We start from the raw sequence: 16,912 nt of genomic DNA on the forward strand, positions 1-16,912 counted from the left end.
CGTGTTTTCCACAGTGGTGTACCAGTTTACATTCCCACCAACAGTGCACAAGGATTCTCTCTGATCTAGTCTTGAGTACACCAAGAGTGTTTCTGTGTCAGATGTTTGCATTTTGTTTTCTTCCTGGAATGTAGTTTTTACATTTCTTTACATAGAAGCTTCTCTAACATTTACTGTTCAGTATAAATCTTAACCTCTCTAGGAAGGGAAGTTTTTCTCTGTCTCTCTGAAGGTACACCACTCTTTCCTCATTGCTCTTTTCCCATTAGCTACTTTATACTATTGCTTCCTCATGGTGATTTTTCACTTAACATCATATGAAATATTATTATTATTATTTTTAAGTTGCCTCCTTATTATCCTATTATTATCTTATTTCCCTCTAAGTGGTAAGCTCATGAGAGCAGAGCTCTTTTCTTACTTGTCATCTGTTATATGTAACACTTGTGCCTGACACATGGATAAACTCTACGAATTTCTCAAATAAGTGTATGAACTTTCAGGTATAAAGCTATTGGCAATCAGGATATGGTTATATTAATCATATTTTGTTTTATACTCATTTATTTTATTTTCTAAAGTAGTGTGTGTGTGTGTGTGTGTGTGTGTGTGTGTGTGTGTTAGGTCACATTTAAGCATTAATTTTGGAGTGCAGAATCTGTAACAATTATACATGACTAAATGCATTGATAAAACAAGGGGGGATATCAACATGACACTGTCCTGTAGGTGGAAATTGGTAGGAATTATCAACTGGCTATCAACCAGTTAAAATAAAAGTTGTTACTGTCAACAAGGGGGGAAAAAAAAACATTCTTCTGAAGTGTAACCTTCCAAAATTTAGTGTTTTCAGGGTAAACCTAGAGAAAAGCACTAAATTTAAATGCTGTGTTATAACAGACAAGACATATTTAGTGAATTACTGTTCTTTCCTGAGTATATGTTAACAGATGTGGATTGGAAATTTAAAAATGGCCCTTTCCTTTATGTAGCTCTTATAATCTCATTGCTAAATTACTGAAAGGATATGGGTATCTCATAGAATCAATGAGAAGGCTGGAGAACTGGGCCCAGAAAACCAGCAAGAGCTAAGAGGCTGACAGCAGCCCGTGGCATCACACAGCATCATTGCTTGCGATGTCACGGCTGCCACGCGTGAGGCGTAAGTGAAGGTGGCTGCTGCCGCGTCACCTCCCGCTTCCTCGTGTCACCGGCTCCTCATCTGAAGTCAGAGACGAGTGCAGATGATGGGTGGCATCGAGCTCTGGTGTCCAGAGCAACCTCTTTACGAAACAGGCTGGGAAAGCCAGTGTACATCCATCTTGTGTCTATAAATCCCCAATAATTGGGAATTTTCCAAACATGGGAGCACAGTTTAGATGTTGGACAGTCCCCTCCCTCCTCAAAAGAAATCTATTAAAAGTTCCTTGTTCTTATTCCTACTTGACTCTAAGATTCAGGGATAAGGATTGAGACTTCTGTGATAGTCAGGACAGTGCTTATCTGGACAGCAGCTATCAGGACAGAGCCGATAGGAATTCATACCGGAAGTAAGACATAGGGCTTGATGTATTTTATTTTATTTTTTTAAAGATTTTATTTATTTATTTGACAGACAGAGATCACAAGTAGGCAGAGAGGCAGGCAGAGAGAGAGGAGGAAGCAGGCTCCCTGCTGAGCAGAGAGCCCGATGCGGGGCTCGATCCCAGGACCCTGGGACCATGACCTGAGCCGAAGGCAGAGGCTTTAACCCACTGAGCCACCCAGGTGCCCCGGGCTTGATGTATTTGAAGAAAGAAAATGATATGATCAAAAACATGTCACCTGCGTGGCTCAGTCACTTAAGCATCTGCCTTCGGCTCAGGTCATGATCCCTGGACCAGGAATGGAGCCCCGCGTTGGACTCCCTGCTCAGCGGGGTTCTGCTTCTTCCTCGCCCTCTGCCCTTCCTCCCCATGTTAAAAGAAGGTTAATTTTACAGAAGATTGCAGGTGGGAGATAGTCATAAGAGAAAAAAAATAAGGTGGAAGGATATATGGAGAAAGTGACTTTGGAAGAACATGGTAATTGTGTTCAAAAACAGATAAGGATTTTGAGTCCTTGTTATTGTTGTTTTCACTGCGATTGAAATATAATTCACATAAAATAAAATGCATATCCCTTAAGAATGTACCTTGTTGAATCTGACAGCTGTACATTCCTCTGTAATATTACCTAAGTAAGATATAAATCTCTTCTATTACTTGGAAATTGTTACCCGTTTCCAGTCTTCTTACCACCTCTCCTCGTCTGATGAAACTACTCTCATTACGATCTCTATAGACAAATTTTACCTGTTCTTAGACTTCACACAGCTGGAATCATATAGTGTGTGCTCTTTTCTGTCTGTGTTCTTTAACCAAACACAGTATTTTGGGGATTCTGTCATCATGCTCTAATGGTAGTTTCTTCTTTGTTCTATCAGTTGTTCTTTATTGATGCACGGTCTATTCCATTATATTCGTATGCCATAATTCATTTGTCTGTTGATAGATTTTTTAGTTGTTTCCATTTGGCAGATATTATAAGGTTGCTGTTCATCTTATACAAGTTTTTATTTTTCTTTATAGATTTATATTTTCGCTTATCTAGGAAGGGTAGATATGTTCAACTTCACAGAAAAAAAAATCACCATTTCTCCAAAGAGTTGAACTACTTCTCATTTCCACCTGCAGTGTGCAGGAGCTGTAGCTGTTCCTCATCTTTGTAATATTAGCATGACCAGTCATTTTGATTTTAGAAATTCTGGTGGTTCTCAGATGGTATCTTGGTGTGATTTTTTCATTTTTATTTCCATAAATACTAATGATGGTGATAATTTTTCATGTTTCTATTAGACTTTCATGTATCTTTTTTTCTGAAGTATATGTTTATGCCTTTTGCCATTTTCATGTCTTATTTATTCATTTTTTTGTTGATTAGCAGAAACCCTATATATAGTCAGGAGTCTAATATATATTATTGTTAATATAATGTTTATATTATAATTTTATATAATAAAATATAATATACATAATATATTCTATAAAGTATGGTATATTATTAACAATAAATAATATTGTTGATATAATATTTTGATAGACACATTTTAAATTTTGACAAAGTGTGGTTTACCTTTCTTTCTTTCTTTTATGGTTAATGTCTTTTGGATCCTATCCAAGTCATCCTTGCCTACTCCAAGATCACAAAGATCCTCTATTTTGTTGTAGAAATTTTATGGTTCTGGTTTTTATGTTTAGGTCTATGATATGTCTTTAAGTCTTTAAGTTTGTTTGTTTGTTTGTTTTTAAGATTTTATTTATTTTACAGACAGACATTATAAGTAGCCGGAGAGGCAGATGGCAGCAGGTGGCGGGGGTGGGCAGACTCCCTCCTGAGCAGAGAGCCGGATGCTGGGCTGGATCCCAGGACCCTGGGATCATGACCTGAGCTGAAGACAGGCTCTAACCCACTGAGCCCTAAGTCTTTAAGTTTTGAGTACAGAGCAATTCATTCACTTTTTAAAATACTGATAGGGGGCACCTGGGTGGCTCAGTGGGTTAAAGCCTCTGCCTTCGGCTCAGGTCATGATCCTGGGGTCCTGGGATCGAGCCCCACATCGGGCTCTCTGCTCGGCGGGGAGCCTGCTTCCCCCTCTCTCTCTGTCCACCTCTCTGCCTACTTGTGATCTCTGTCCGTCAAATAAATAAATTAAAAATAAAATAAAATACTGGTAGGTTGTTTTTCAGCATCATTAGACATTCCTTTTCTCATGAATATCTTGGCACTTTGGTTAAAATGAATGCTTAATTTTGTTGTGAATGTATACTGTATGGATTTGATTATAATTTAATTAGAAGTATCTAAATTTGGTGGAATGTACAAAGTAATCAGAGTTTCTCCCCAACTTATAATTCACATTTACATTTTTTTCAGGAGAGATCAGAGTAGCTTTTGTCCTATACAACAACTTGGGTCCTTATTTGTCCACGGAGAATGCCAGCATGAAGTTGGGAACAGAGGCTATGTCTACCAATCATTCTGTTATCGTCAATTCCCCTGTTATTACAGCAGCAATAAACAAAGAGTTCAGCAATAAGGTTTATTTAGCTGATCCCGTGGTGTTCACTGTTAAACATATTAAGGTAAGAAAATGTCATGATAAGTTTAGTTGTCCACATTGTCTATATCTGTTACAGCACAAGCATGAACTAATTTTCCTTTAATTTTTCCTATTATTTGACAGATGGCAATTCATTATCTATAAAATGATAGTGGTGATTTTTCTTTTCTAAGATGAGGGAGGAGAATAACTCTTGAATATATAAATGAATATATAATGAATATGAATATATAATATATATATTGAATATATAATGAATATATATTCATATATATGAATATATATGAATATATAATGAATATATAAATAACTCTTGAATATATAAATGCTTCTGATAAAAATATTTATAGATGGATTTCTAAATGTGTCTCCATAATTAAAAAGAGTGCTTGGATATATATTTATATAGGTGTGTGTGTGTGTGTGTGTGTATATATATATATTTAGGTATATATATGTATATATCTATATATATATACAATCTTTGTACATACCTAAATATATATATATGTATATGTATATATGTATGTATATATGTATATACATATACATATATGTATATATGTATATACATATATATATATTTAGGTATGTACAAAGATTGTATTATGAAGTGAACAAAGATTTCTAAAGAGCATCTTTTCAGAAATTATTTAGAGTAATTAAATTCTTTGTAATGTATGTTACTTTGAAATTAAAGTCATTCTGAGACATTGATACTAGTATTCCAATTATATTAATTTTTTAAAAGGCAAACTCACCTCTAATTAGAGGAAATAAGCAACAATATATATTCAAATTTGCCTAGGCTTAATGAAGCCTACTTAATCTGAAAACAGTGGTGTGCATCTCCACAAAAGTTGGAACAGAGTATGAGGTATGTTAGATGTAACGAAAATGCCTATCTAACGTACGTGATCATAAAGTAGTTATTGGCTTTATTGATTTTTTTTTTCCCCTCTGTAGCAGTCCGAGGAGAATTTCAACCCTAACTGTTCATTTTGGAGCTATTCCAAGCGCACAATGACAGGTTATTGGTCAACACAAGGCTGCCGGCTTCTGACAACCAATAAGACACATACTACATGCTCTTGTAATCACCTAACCAATTTTGCAGTACTGATGGCACATGTGGAAGTTAAGGTAAGATATATGCCATAAAGTAAAGATATCTAAGCATATGGTCAGGATATCACTATAAGAAGTCCTAAGCCCACAGGCCAGTCTTACTTCAAAGGTTTTCCACTTTCTTATTAATTTTGTTCAGAAATTCTCTGGAGTTCAACCCATATCCTCCTGGATGATTCAAAGAAAGGTTTTTTGTTTGTTTGTTTTTTGTTCTATTATCAACATAGTTTATAAAATTGTAGTTCACGTATAAAATAAAATTGTACTTATAAAAATTCCCCTTAGTCTCCACTGTTCTTAGTTCATATGACTAAAGGAGACCATGTGACCAAATCAAGGTAGGACTCCAGGACTAAAGGCCAGTGCACTGGGGTTAAGAACCAGGTTCATATACACTATGGAGTATTATGCCTCCATCAGAAAGGACGAATACCCAACTTTTGTAGCAACATGGACAGGACTGGAAGAGATTATGCTGAGTGAAATAAGTCAAACAGAGAGAGTCAAGTATCATATGGTTTCACTTATTTGTGGAGCATAACAAATAATATAGAGGACAAGGGTGGATGGAGAGGAGAAGGGAGTTGAGGGAAATTGGAAGGGGAGGTGAACCATGAGAGACTATGGACTCTGAAAAACAACCTGAGGGTTTTGAAGGGGCGGGGTGGGAGGGTGGGGGAACCAGGTGGTGGGTATTGGGGAGGGCACAGATTGCATGGAGCACTGGGTGTGGTGAAAAAACAATGAATACTGTTACGCTGAAAATAAATAAAAAATTTAATTAAAAAAAATTTACAAAAAAAACCACAAAAAAACAAACAAACAAAAAAAAAAGAACCAGGTCTGACATTAAATACTGCCAAACTGACTCTTGGAAATGCAGCTATTAATTAGCACAATTAACAATGCCTGTAATGCAAAGGGTGTAGCAAACTCTAATATAATGTAATGGGTTTTCTCCATTCAAGAAAACCCACTCTAAGGAAAAATCCAGGTGATAGAGTTTCCAAAGTCAGACACACAGCTAATTTGGCTGCATCAGTGTCCTCCTGGCATGACTCTGGCTGCCATGGGTGGGGGAGGGCATGAAGGGGATTTAGATTTCAGATATATTTAGGACATAAAAATATAAAAGGTATAAAAAAATACAAAGAGCTTATTAGCTTGTTTATAGAGACTGATGGATTAGTAACAAGAAATTATACACTTGTAAATTCTGTTCTCCCTGATGTCAATAAAAAGAGAGGAAGGATTACTCTCCAACATGTTTTCAAAAGTGAAAACTGTGGCCCAGGTTTTATCTACTCGGTGTCATTTTTCCAAATAATTTCATCCAAAATTTTCCTTGTCACTGTTGGATTTGGATATGGTATAGGTATCCCAGAGGGAGACTCAATCCCAACCCTGTTAGCACCTTACAAATAAATTACCTTCGCTGTGTCAGCAGAGTTTACATTTTGGTCTTTAAAGGACTACATACCCTATTTTGTCAGAGCATTACAAATTGATGTAGTTCAGCAAGACTAGCTATACTAACAAATTTAGGTTTCAACCTGGAATGTGTTAGTGTGGCTTCTAGGATTCTATTTTTCCATGTAGGGAATAAATTCAAAGTCAGAAAAGTGGACCATATTTGAAACAACAAAATATCCTTTTTCGCTGCAGGCGTAGTATAGCGCCCTCTCCTCGATCCATTACGTAAGAATTCCGGCTATGACCATTATTACATGTCAACAAGAGACAAAATAAATGCAAATCAGTATTTCCCTGTAGCGGTCAGTCCCACAGCATGGATGTCCTGGTTTTCTGTACCGTAGACTTCTGCAGTTGCCAGTCAGCCGCGTTTGGATCTCACAGCAGGGTTTTGGCACTTGAGAAACAGAAAACAAACAGACTGAACACCACCACCGGTCCAAAAAGAAACACACTAACCAAACTTGCATGAGACTAATTCCTAAAACAGAACACCAATCTATTTGTGCACAGTGAGAAATCCAGCCACCCGTTGGAATAGATATTTATTGTTTGCTAGTTGTCGCTTTCTAACTGCGCAGAATGATGTATGAAGGAAACAAGATTATATTGGATAGTTGGGCTTGATGAGCCTGGGAGGAGAGCGAGAGGAGTTAGCTGAATAACATCACTGCTGTGGCCATTAAGCTGTGGTACCCTGATGTGTCGGTCTTCGTTCCAGGCTCTGCCTGTGCACTGTACGCGCCGTCCCCATCCATCATCTGTGCTTCTCTGCCGTTCATTGAGCACTTCCTTCGTGCTTTCATCAACATTTTTGAGTGTTGACATTGAGACCTGCCCTGTGATTCTGAAATACAGGGGAGGATCATCGATTAAGGCAGGGTTGGTCAGAAAGGGCTTATCAAAAGAATGTCCCATTCGGAAGGACAGGCAGAATGTATTTAGGAAGGCAACGTGTGGAGAATTTGCAGTGACCACATTCTTGCAACACTTTCTTCACTTTGCCTTGGGTATACCCCTCCCTCCTGTTTCTTTCCTTCCTGGGTACCCGATCTCTCTTAGCTTCCTCTTCCTCCTCATCGCCATGACCTCTCATTGTTGCTCTGGACCCAAGTGTAGATCTACTATAGGCATTATGTGTTCTTTGTCCCTACGTGATCTCATTAAGAGCCGTGTGGCTCTTAACATCTCATGATTCCCAGATTTTCTGTCTCCATTTTTTTTTTTTAATTTTTATTTATTTGACAGAGAGAGATCACAGGTAGGCAGAGAGGGAAGCAGAGAGAGAGGAGGAAGCAGGCTCCCTGCTGAGCAGGGAGAGCCCAATACGGGGCTCTATCCCAGGACCCTGGGATCATGACCTGAGCTGAAGGCAGAGGCTTTAACCCACTGAGCCACCCAGGTGCCCCTGTCTCTATTTTTTAACTCCAGAATCACAGATTCAACTGCTGACTGGTCATATCCTCTTAGACTTCTAATAAGTGCCTCAGTTCTAGAACTATACTTCTGGTATGCTCCCACCTGAGACTTCTTCCTAAAGGGCTGCTCTGCCCTTCCAGCAGGCGCCAAGCCCCACACCATTTTTGATTTGTTTCTTTTTGTTCATACTGCACACCCAATCCCAGGAACATATGCTGCAAGATCCAGGATCTGACACATTCTCAGCATCTTCATCACTACCATCTAGGTTCCGGCCCCTGTTATCTGGCCTTCACTTTCTAGTTACAGCCCCTTAGTTGGTCTCTCTGCTTCTCTCCATGCCCCTCCTAAATTTATACTCAGTAGAGTTGCCAGAGGGCTACTCTTCAACTGCGGGCCAGACCTTCCAACCAGTCTGATTCCTTCTCAAAAATCAGCTCTTTAATCCCTTTAAAATGCAAATTGGGTACTTCATATCTTTGATCCAGTTTGAACTGACTCCTTGTCTCAATAAGAGACAAGAAAGGGGCCAAATCTTGGCCTCTCTCACATCTTTCGACGTCCTTCCCTAGTACTCTTCCTCTAGCACACTTGGCTTCAGCCATGACAGGCCACCTTGCCTTTCCACAAACACATCCAGTATTAGACCTGAGAGCGCCCCTCCTCCTACCCACCCCCCCCCCCCCAGCAGCCACCGCAGCCAACGTCCTCATCCCCTTCAAGTCTCTGCTTCACTGTCACCTTCTCAAAGAAGCTCACCCTGTCCACTTTATTTAAAATTTCAGATTACCCCACCCCTACAAAATGCTGTGAGGAATAAATAAGGCAAAACTGTTTCCTGACCTTGGGGAATTCATAATTTATCAAGGGAGAGAGAAGGGTGAAGACTGATTTTTGAATGGGATGGTAAGAGAGATTTCATAATTTTAAAGAAGAAAAATTCAACTGAGTGAGTTTGAAAATCTAATTGGCTTTATTAAGGGATTCATGAATCAGGCAGTGTCCCATCTAACAAGTAGAGGGGAACTCCACCGATTTGTGCAATATGGAAGGTTTTTATAGGAGAGGGTAGGACGAGGAAGTAATGTATTAGCAAAATTAAGGAAAGGACTTGTTTCAGTCAAGGTCATCTTCCCTTGTGGGAAGTATAGGGGGTTTTATTAGGTGGAATTACCTCATCTTTGGGGGAATGGAGAGGACCCATGTGACAGATTATGTCATTGGTGTTTATCAGAAAATTCCTGACTGGTTAGGTAAGACTTACATTTCTAAGGGAGGTTGAAACTGCAAGTAGCTTAGGTATTAAGCCCAATATAGGGGCTTGATACCTTTGGTGACTTGGCCTGAGCAATGCCATTTTGGGCCTATGGTTTACTTTTCAACAATAACTAGGTCCTTTTAGGGAGGTTAAAGAAGAAAGGGGATGCTTCTACCTAAAGTGGCAATTTTGCTGGTTAACTATTTCTGACTTTGCTGTACTTATGTTGTCTAAGGAAACATCTGATTGTCTTCTCTTTTAGACACAAAAGTAATCATTCCAGGGGTGCCTGGGTAGCTCAGTCCATTAAGCATCGGACTCTTGCTTTCCACTCAGGTCATGATGGAGAGTTCTGAGATTGAGCCCCACCTTGGACTCCACGCCGAGCAGGGAGTCTGCTTGGGATTTCTCTCTCTCCCCCTCTCCCTTTGCCCCTTCCCCTGCTTAGGACCCTGCACTCTCTCTCTCACAAATAAACAAATAAAACATATATTTTTAAAGTAATCATTACAGAAATTTAGTAATTTATACTAAACTGATATAGTATCTATGGTATTTTATTTTATTTTATTTTATTTTTTAAAGATTTTATTTATTTATTTGACAGAGAGAGAGAGAGAGATCACAAGTAGGCAGAGAGGCAGGTAGAGAGTGAGAGAGGGAAGCAGGCTCCCTGCCAAGCAGAGAGCCCGATGTGGGACTCGATCCCAGGACCCTGAGATCATGACCCGAGCCGAAGGCAGCGGCTTAAACCACTGAGCCACCCAGGCGCCCCAATATCTATGGTATTTTAAAACCTTTCCATTATTGTGAATCACCTACAGGTTGATTTGTCTGTTGTTCAGCAGAATATTAAACACATCAAATTCAATCGTCTATCTCTTCTCTTACTAGTGATTGTTTTCATGAACATCCTTTGTGGGAGGAGTATTTTAGTTTACAGGAGTGTAAGTTTCAAACCAACTGATTAACATTTCTACTGTGATTTTGTAAAGCATTATAACAAATGCTTTAGAAGAGAGTTGACAGCTTATATCTCTTTCCTCTACTCAAATTGTAATTCTTTGAGAAATAATTAAAAAATAATAATAATAACTTTCTCCTGTTAGTTCAACTTGACATTGATTTTTTTTTTTTTTTTAAGATTGTATATATTTATTTGACAGAGAGGGATCACAAGCAGGCAGAGAGGCAGGCAGGGAGAGAGAGAGAGGAAAGCAGGCTCCCTGCTGAGCAGAGAGCGCTCTGCAATGCAGGGCTCCATCCCAGGACCCTGGGATCATGACCCGAGCCAAAGGCAGAGGATTTAACCTACTGAGCCACCCAGGCGCCCCCCCCCTTTTTTTTTAAGATTTATTTTTTTATTTGAGAGAGCAGGAGCAGGGGAAGGCTGAGGGAGGAGCAGTCCGCTTATCCTTTCTGACTGACTCACCCAGGTGCCCCTTTATTATTTTTAAAAGCCTTCACTTCCCTTAGTTTGGTGCTTGCATCTCTCTCTTTCTGTGTTTTTTTTTTTATTTAATTTATCTTATTGTCCCCACCCCAAATTCACTCCAGTCCAGGTATAAACATTGATTTCGCTGTTTGAAATCATTGTATTTATTTCTTTATTTAGTATTGATTCCAGACAGTGACAATTTAGAAAATCTTAATGTCATACCATAGATTCTGTGTGTCAAATATTTTATAGCCAAACTTTTTCTAGGCTGGACGAAAATACGTAGTTTCATGTTGCAAGATTCTGCAGTTGCTCATGAAGGAAAGTACTTATTTTTGAAAAATAATATTTTTTATTCTTTAAATTCCAAAAAGTCATTTTGAGTTTAAGCAATGATTTTATTAGTAAAAAATAAAATGTTTAGTGCATGATGCTTAAGGTTATACACTTCCATTGTCAATTTTTTATGCTTATTATTTTTTTTAATTTTACCATATATAGTGTGTTGGGATTGAGGGAGAGCTAGAGATTAAAAATTGTAACTAGTGTATAGTACTTTAAGTACTTATTTAGGAAAAGATGGTAAAAACTGGCAAATTGAATATCCTCCAAATATGGAATATTCCACAAAAAGAAAATGGTTCCAAAAATGGTCAAACATGTAAGATTTTGTTAAAACCAGGGAGATTCTGATGTGTCTGAGGAACTTCAAGAACAGTATAGTTGGAGTGGAAAGCATTAGAGAGAAAGTGCATTAGTGGAAAAAGTCGAAGGGTCTAGAGTAGAAGGACCGTAGGCCATCAGAATGACTTTGGTTGTGGGTTTTACTCAAAGTACAATGGAAAGCCACAGCAGAGCTTTGAGCATGTGTTACATATGTAATATATTATGTGTTTTACATCTACGAGTTCGAAATATATTTATTAAGAGGGAAATTTCAGCCATGCCTAGACCCTAAATAATATGTATACGTCTTTAAGTGTGGATTCATTTTTATACTGAGAAATATATATTTTGCAAGATAGCTTATCTCTATGTCTCTTTTAGTTCCTCTGAATTTTAAATTCTTTGAAATTGGTTACTGTATTTATTCTGGAGTCCAAGATACCTAGATCTAAGCCTATAACAAGTTGTGATTTTCTAGAGTTGGTTACATTTTTGTCCAGGCTACCAAGAAGCAACATACCTCTTTTGGTTAATAAAAGAATAACACTACCTTCCTCACTGATCCACACCCCTCCCCCTGTATCAGAAGTTTGCAAGCACACAATTTTTAATTTCCCAAGTCAGAGGGAATATTTCCTATTTAATGTTACTTGTGAGCAGTAAGCTGAGGAGATATTTCAAAATATGAGTGACTGTGAAGGGAGAATTTTCTACCCAACACGATGGCTCTTGGAGCACCACATGACCTCAACTTTAATGCTCTTTTGAATAAATAACAAGAAATGAAGAATGCTGACTCCGTATCACTTCCCCCTAATCTATACTGAATCACCAGTTGCCTACAGTGTCTTATGTTTGACTTCTGATCAAGTTGCTGTAAAATGGGGAAATTATTATAGAAGAAGAAAGAGAAAGTTCTATCTGTCTTCTCTCTCTCTCTGTACAGGACAGGGAGGAAGAGAGGAAAGGTAGCTTACCTAGGGATAGCAAAGAGGATACTTTTTTCATATGCATTTGAGAGGAATTGGCAACTAGTTCTGGTCAGAACTCTTATGTTTGTGAAAGGGGAAGATATATCCCAAATTAGCTATTTATAGAGAGAGAACAGCTGAAATTATGGATCTGAAGAAAAAATAAGCCATTAAAAATTTTTAGCACTTATTTCGTCTACTCTTTTTACAGAACTTTTATTAAAAAATTTAAAGAACAGTATAGTAAACACTCATATGTCCATTTTTCTGAATTGACATTTGAATTTTTGACACATTTGACTGTCACTTTTCTGTGTATGTGCATATATATTTAGCTGTATTATTTGATTTTCCAAAAGTAAATTGCTAACTCTATAATATTTAATTCCTAAATCTTCCAGCAAACATGTTTTAAGAACACAGACATTCTCTCCCTACTATTAGCACACACAGGAAATTTAACATTGATGAAGTGCTATCCTCTAGTACAGAATGCATACACAAATTTTTCCAATAATTCAAATAATGTCCTTTATAGTCTTTGATTTTCCATGCAGTACCCAGTCAAGAGCCACACATTGCCTTTAGTTGCTATATCTCTTTAGCCTTCTTTAATGTGGAAGTTTTCTTACTCATTTCTGTCTTTCATGAAAATGACATTTGTTATAGTCCAGGCCATTTGTCCTGTTAGAATATTCCACAATTTCAACCTGATTGTTTTCTCATATTTAGATTCAAATTAAACACTTTTGGCAAGAAATCTATGTGGGAGATACTGTATCCTCCCCATTGGATCAAGAGGCCCCTTATTGGAATATTGAACAGGACATTGAGCTTTTTGTAATTAAAAGGAATCTGTGGAAACATATTTGAAAACTTTGTTTTATTCATCTCATTTTTAAAATTGAAATTTGTTTAGTCTACCCTTTTTTTCTCAAATAGTTGACTGTCGTCTTTGTAATAGGTAAAGCTCATGGTCTAATTAATAGCACAGATAGGTAGTCAGCAAAATCAGTGCTTTGTAAGAAATGTCTTACCATTGTGGTAGGGGATGCTGTGGAAACACACAGGAACGAGTCTTAACCTTGCAGGGTCAAGGAATATGCTCTAGATGAAGGCACATAACAGTTTAAGCAAAATGAGAGTGACAGGGTTAAAGTAGCATGAAATAAGGCTGGGTTTTTATGGTTTTACAGTACACTTTTTCAGTAAATTTTATGTTTTGAAGAGTATTAATAATATTCTCTGGTTGTTTTTATTTTTGGGTTGTAGTGGAATTTTCAAGCAAAAAGAAACCTGTGATCATCTCACACACAGCTTGGATCCTTACACTTACAATTTTTAGGTTCATTATCATCGTCAGTAAATAAGCTTGGCTAAAAATAGCAGCTGGAGATTCATCTACAATTCTAGTTTGAAATATTTTATAAGGAATAAGTAATCAAGTTTATATGGAGATTCCAAGGAGTGGAGATTAAGTGAGAACTTCACCTCTCAGAAGGGCCTGGCTTGTCCTGTAATAGTAAGAATGAATGTCATGTCTTTAATGTGTACATACAGTATCTCATTGAATCCACAACACCACAACACGTATTATTATCATAATTTATTTGCCCATTTATAATCTGAAGAGAGGTTGCAAAAAGAACTAAAAATCAGGATACTTAGGGTCCTGATTCCAGTTCTTTGGAAAATTACCTTTCTCGGGCAAATCATCAGAATTTCCAGTTCTTATTATTAAATCAGTAAAATAAGACTAATAATAATAATAATTTTTAATATATATATTTTTTTTTAAATAATAATTTTTTCTAACATCATCTCAGACTTACTTCAGGGATTGAATAACAAAATGTATTAAAATCATTTTGAGAATTATAAAGTTTTCTGAAAATATATTTTTTAAATTCACAATATGCTTACCTGTCCTTAAAGCCCTTGAGCTCTGGTTCTGGGGGTATTTAACTATTAAGGCCCAAATATTTAATTTTGTTTCTAATAAAGTGTAATGATTTTTATCTACTTCTATACAGCTAAGTTTTCCCTAAAAAGGAGAAGAGTTTAGGTTAGAGCTTTGTCTTACTTTTTGAAGTGACAGAGATTTTTCCCATGATGAAATTGCCAAAATAATAGATTTTCTGCAAGATATTATCATACCTACATGTAATTTTCCAGCCCTTCAAAGTGCTGGTTATAAGGACATTAAATTCCTGCAATATCAGCACTACCCAATTCAATTTTAAGTACAATCATATATCAACACTAATACAATCAATAGATAACTTTTTTATTGACTGCGTTTCTTCTTCATTAGTGAGAGTCATTTTTAGCATTGACTAACTGAAGGAATGATTTTTTTTTCCATTAATTTAAATATAATAGCTCTACTTACCCAATTTACCCATGCTTCTGAAAGTGTTATTAACCAACTAAACAAAAGAAAACAAGCATAAAACCTTTTTCCATCTTAATGTTCTAAAAATATCCTTAATTACTCATACTGTTCTTAGTCAGAACTAGTTGATATGTTTACTAACTGTACTGTACTTGCTTCGGATCACAAAATTTGAGTGTTTTGTGGTTTGGGGGGTTTTTTGTTTTTGTTTTTGTTTTTTTTTAACATCAAGGCTATTTAGTGATTCTTTTTTTCCTAGACTGTTTCATTCCATTGTGTCCAGTAAATTGATAAGCCTAAAGAGCTACTGCACTCTTGAGGAATTTGGCTAGATTTTCGGAATAGTTATTTATATAACTTTCTAAGGTAGCCCACAAAGCCTACTTGTATAAATAAGATTTTAAAAGCATTTGAACAAAAATATGGCTGAACTAAACCATTTTCCTGTCTCTGCAATTCAAACGATTGCCAATTTACTGTGTGTATCCTTACAGTGTCAGCATCACTATTTAAAGGTTTTCTCTGGTTGGTTGTTTACTGATTTAAATAACCAATTCATAGAACTTATATGATGTTAATTTTATAAAATTTAATGTTAGCTCAAGTTATTTTCTCTAGACACGTGAGGTAATTTCCCCAACGGTTATTATCTGGAAGACCCCTATTCTGTTTAAAATGCAATAAATTTATTCATGAAAATGGAAAAAAGAGAGCCCACTAACCATCCCCTTTTCCTTTTTCCTGAAATTGCTTTAGTTAAGAAAATCAAAGGAAATGGAATAATGAAATAAAAATGATATGTGTGTATGTGTGTGTGTGTGTGTGTGTGTGTGTCTATTTATATTTACATTCTGTTTTATTTAGTACCTGAAGCAGAATAGGCATCCAGTGAAAATTCTTAGAATGAATCTATCAGACTTTTGCTAGATATTTTGGGCTAGGTACAATTTCTAGTTTTATGGTTTTGATGATCTAGTTATACAAAATTATTTTCTCTTTTAAATCTATGTTAATTTGTTTCTATTTTAAAACTTTCCTTATTGTGGAAAATTTATCTTTGCTTACATGACAAAGGAAATTACTCAATGAGAATAATATATAACATATATTATATATGTATGTATATATGTATGTGACATATAACATATATATAACATATATTATTCTCATAGAGTAATTTTCCTTATATATGTGTGTATATATAAAATATATATTATCTATATTAAATATTTGGGCATATATCTATATATGATATATATATAGAGAGAGAATAATATATATATTATTCTCATAGAGTAATTTCCGTGTGTGTATATATGTATATGTATATATACACACACACATATATATGTATATGATATATCATATCTATCGATATATATGTATCGATAGATATAAACATATCTGGGTGATTCAAGCCTGGCAGTTCCAATATTTCATTTCACTAAACTTCAGCTTTGCTACACCTTTCCAAATCACCTAACCCCTTTAAGAAGTACTTTCAAAAAGTGTGTGCATATGCGTGTGTGTGTGTGTGTGTGTGTGTGTGTGTGTGTGTGTGTTTTAATGGAAATAATCTTAGGAGAAGTTACCCATTTTGTATGAGATTTAGGAATTTTTCTGAATAATTGCCAGCAAACTTAGTTTTAATAAAACTGCTGGATGTAATCATTAGAGTCAAAGGATATTTTTAAGAAATTTTTACCCAGGCAAGCCTGGTTCTGTCCATTTCTAAGGAGCTTAGTGTAATTGGTTCATAAAAGGAGACACAGGAAAGAATCTGTGGTTCTCTCTACTGGTGGTGAACTTGTGAAGAACATAGACTATTTGGCCACAAGTTAAAGTGATCAACTTTTTAGAGAGCTTACTGAGAAACAGCACGACCAGATAAAAAATATACTTAATATTTAATAAGTAATTATATGTGTATGTATTATTACCACTTAACTGTGACAATTAGTAGTGCTTAATACTAATTAGTAGTAGGGCTATCATGTGAAAAACTATAAAAATATTTTCTAAA

General features: G+C 36.3%; 1 protein-coding gene across 1 annotated transcript in view; it reads left to right on the forward strand.

Moving 5' to 3' along the window:
• Positions 1–16,912, forward strand: part of ADGRL3 (adhesion G protein-coupled receptor L3) — a 417,871-nt gene that overhangs the window by 302,196 nt on the left and 98,763 nt on the right. The window contains exons 11-12 of the mRNA XM_080796369.1: positions 3,955–4,163; positions 5,108–5,284. Of these exons, the coding sequence (XP_080652495.1) occupies positions 3,955–4,163; positions 5,108–5,284 (386 nt within the window). The remainder of the gene's footprint in view (positions 1–3,954; positions 4,164–5,107; positions 5,285–16,912) is intronic.

Source organism: Martes martes (genome assembly GCF_963455335.1).
Source record: "Martes martes genome assembly, chromosome: 2".
NCBI classification, from domain to species: Eukaryota; Metazoa; Chordata; class Mammalia; order Carnivora; family Mustelidae; genus Martes; species Martes martes.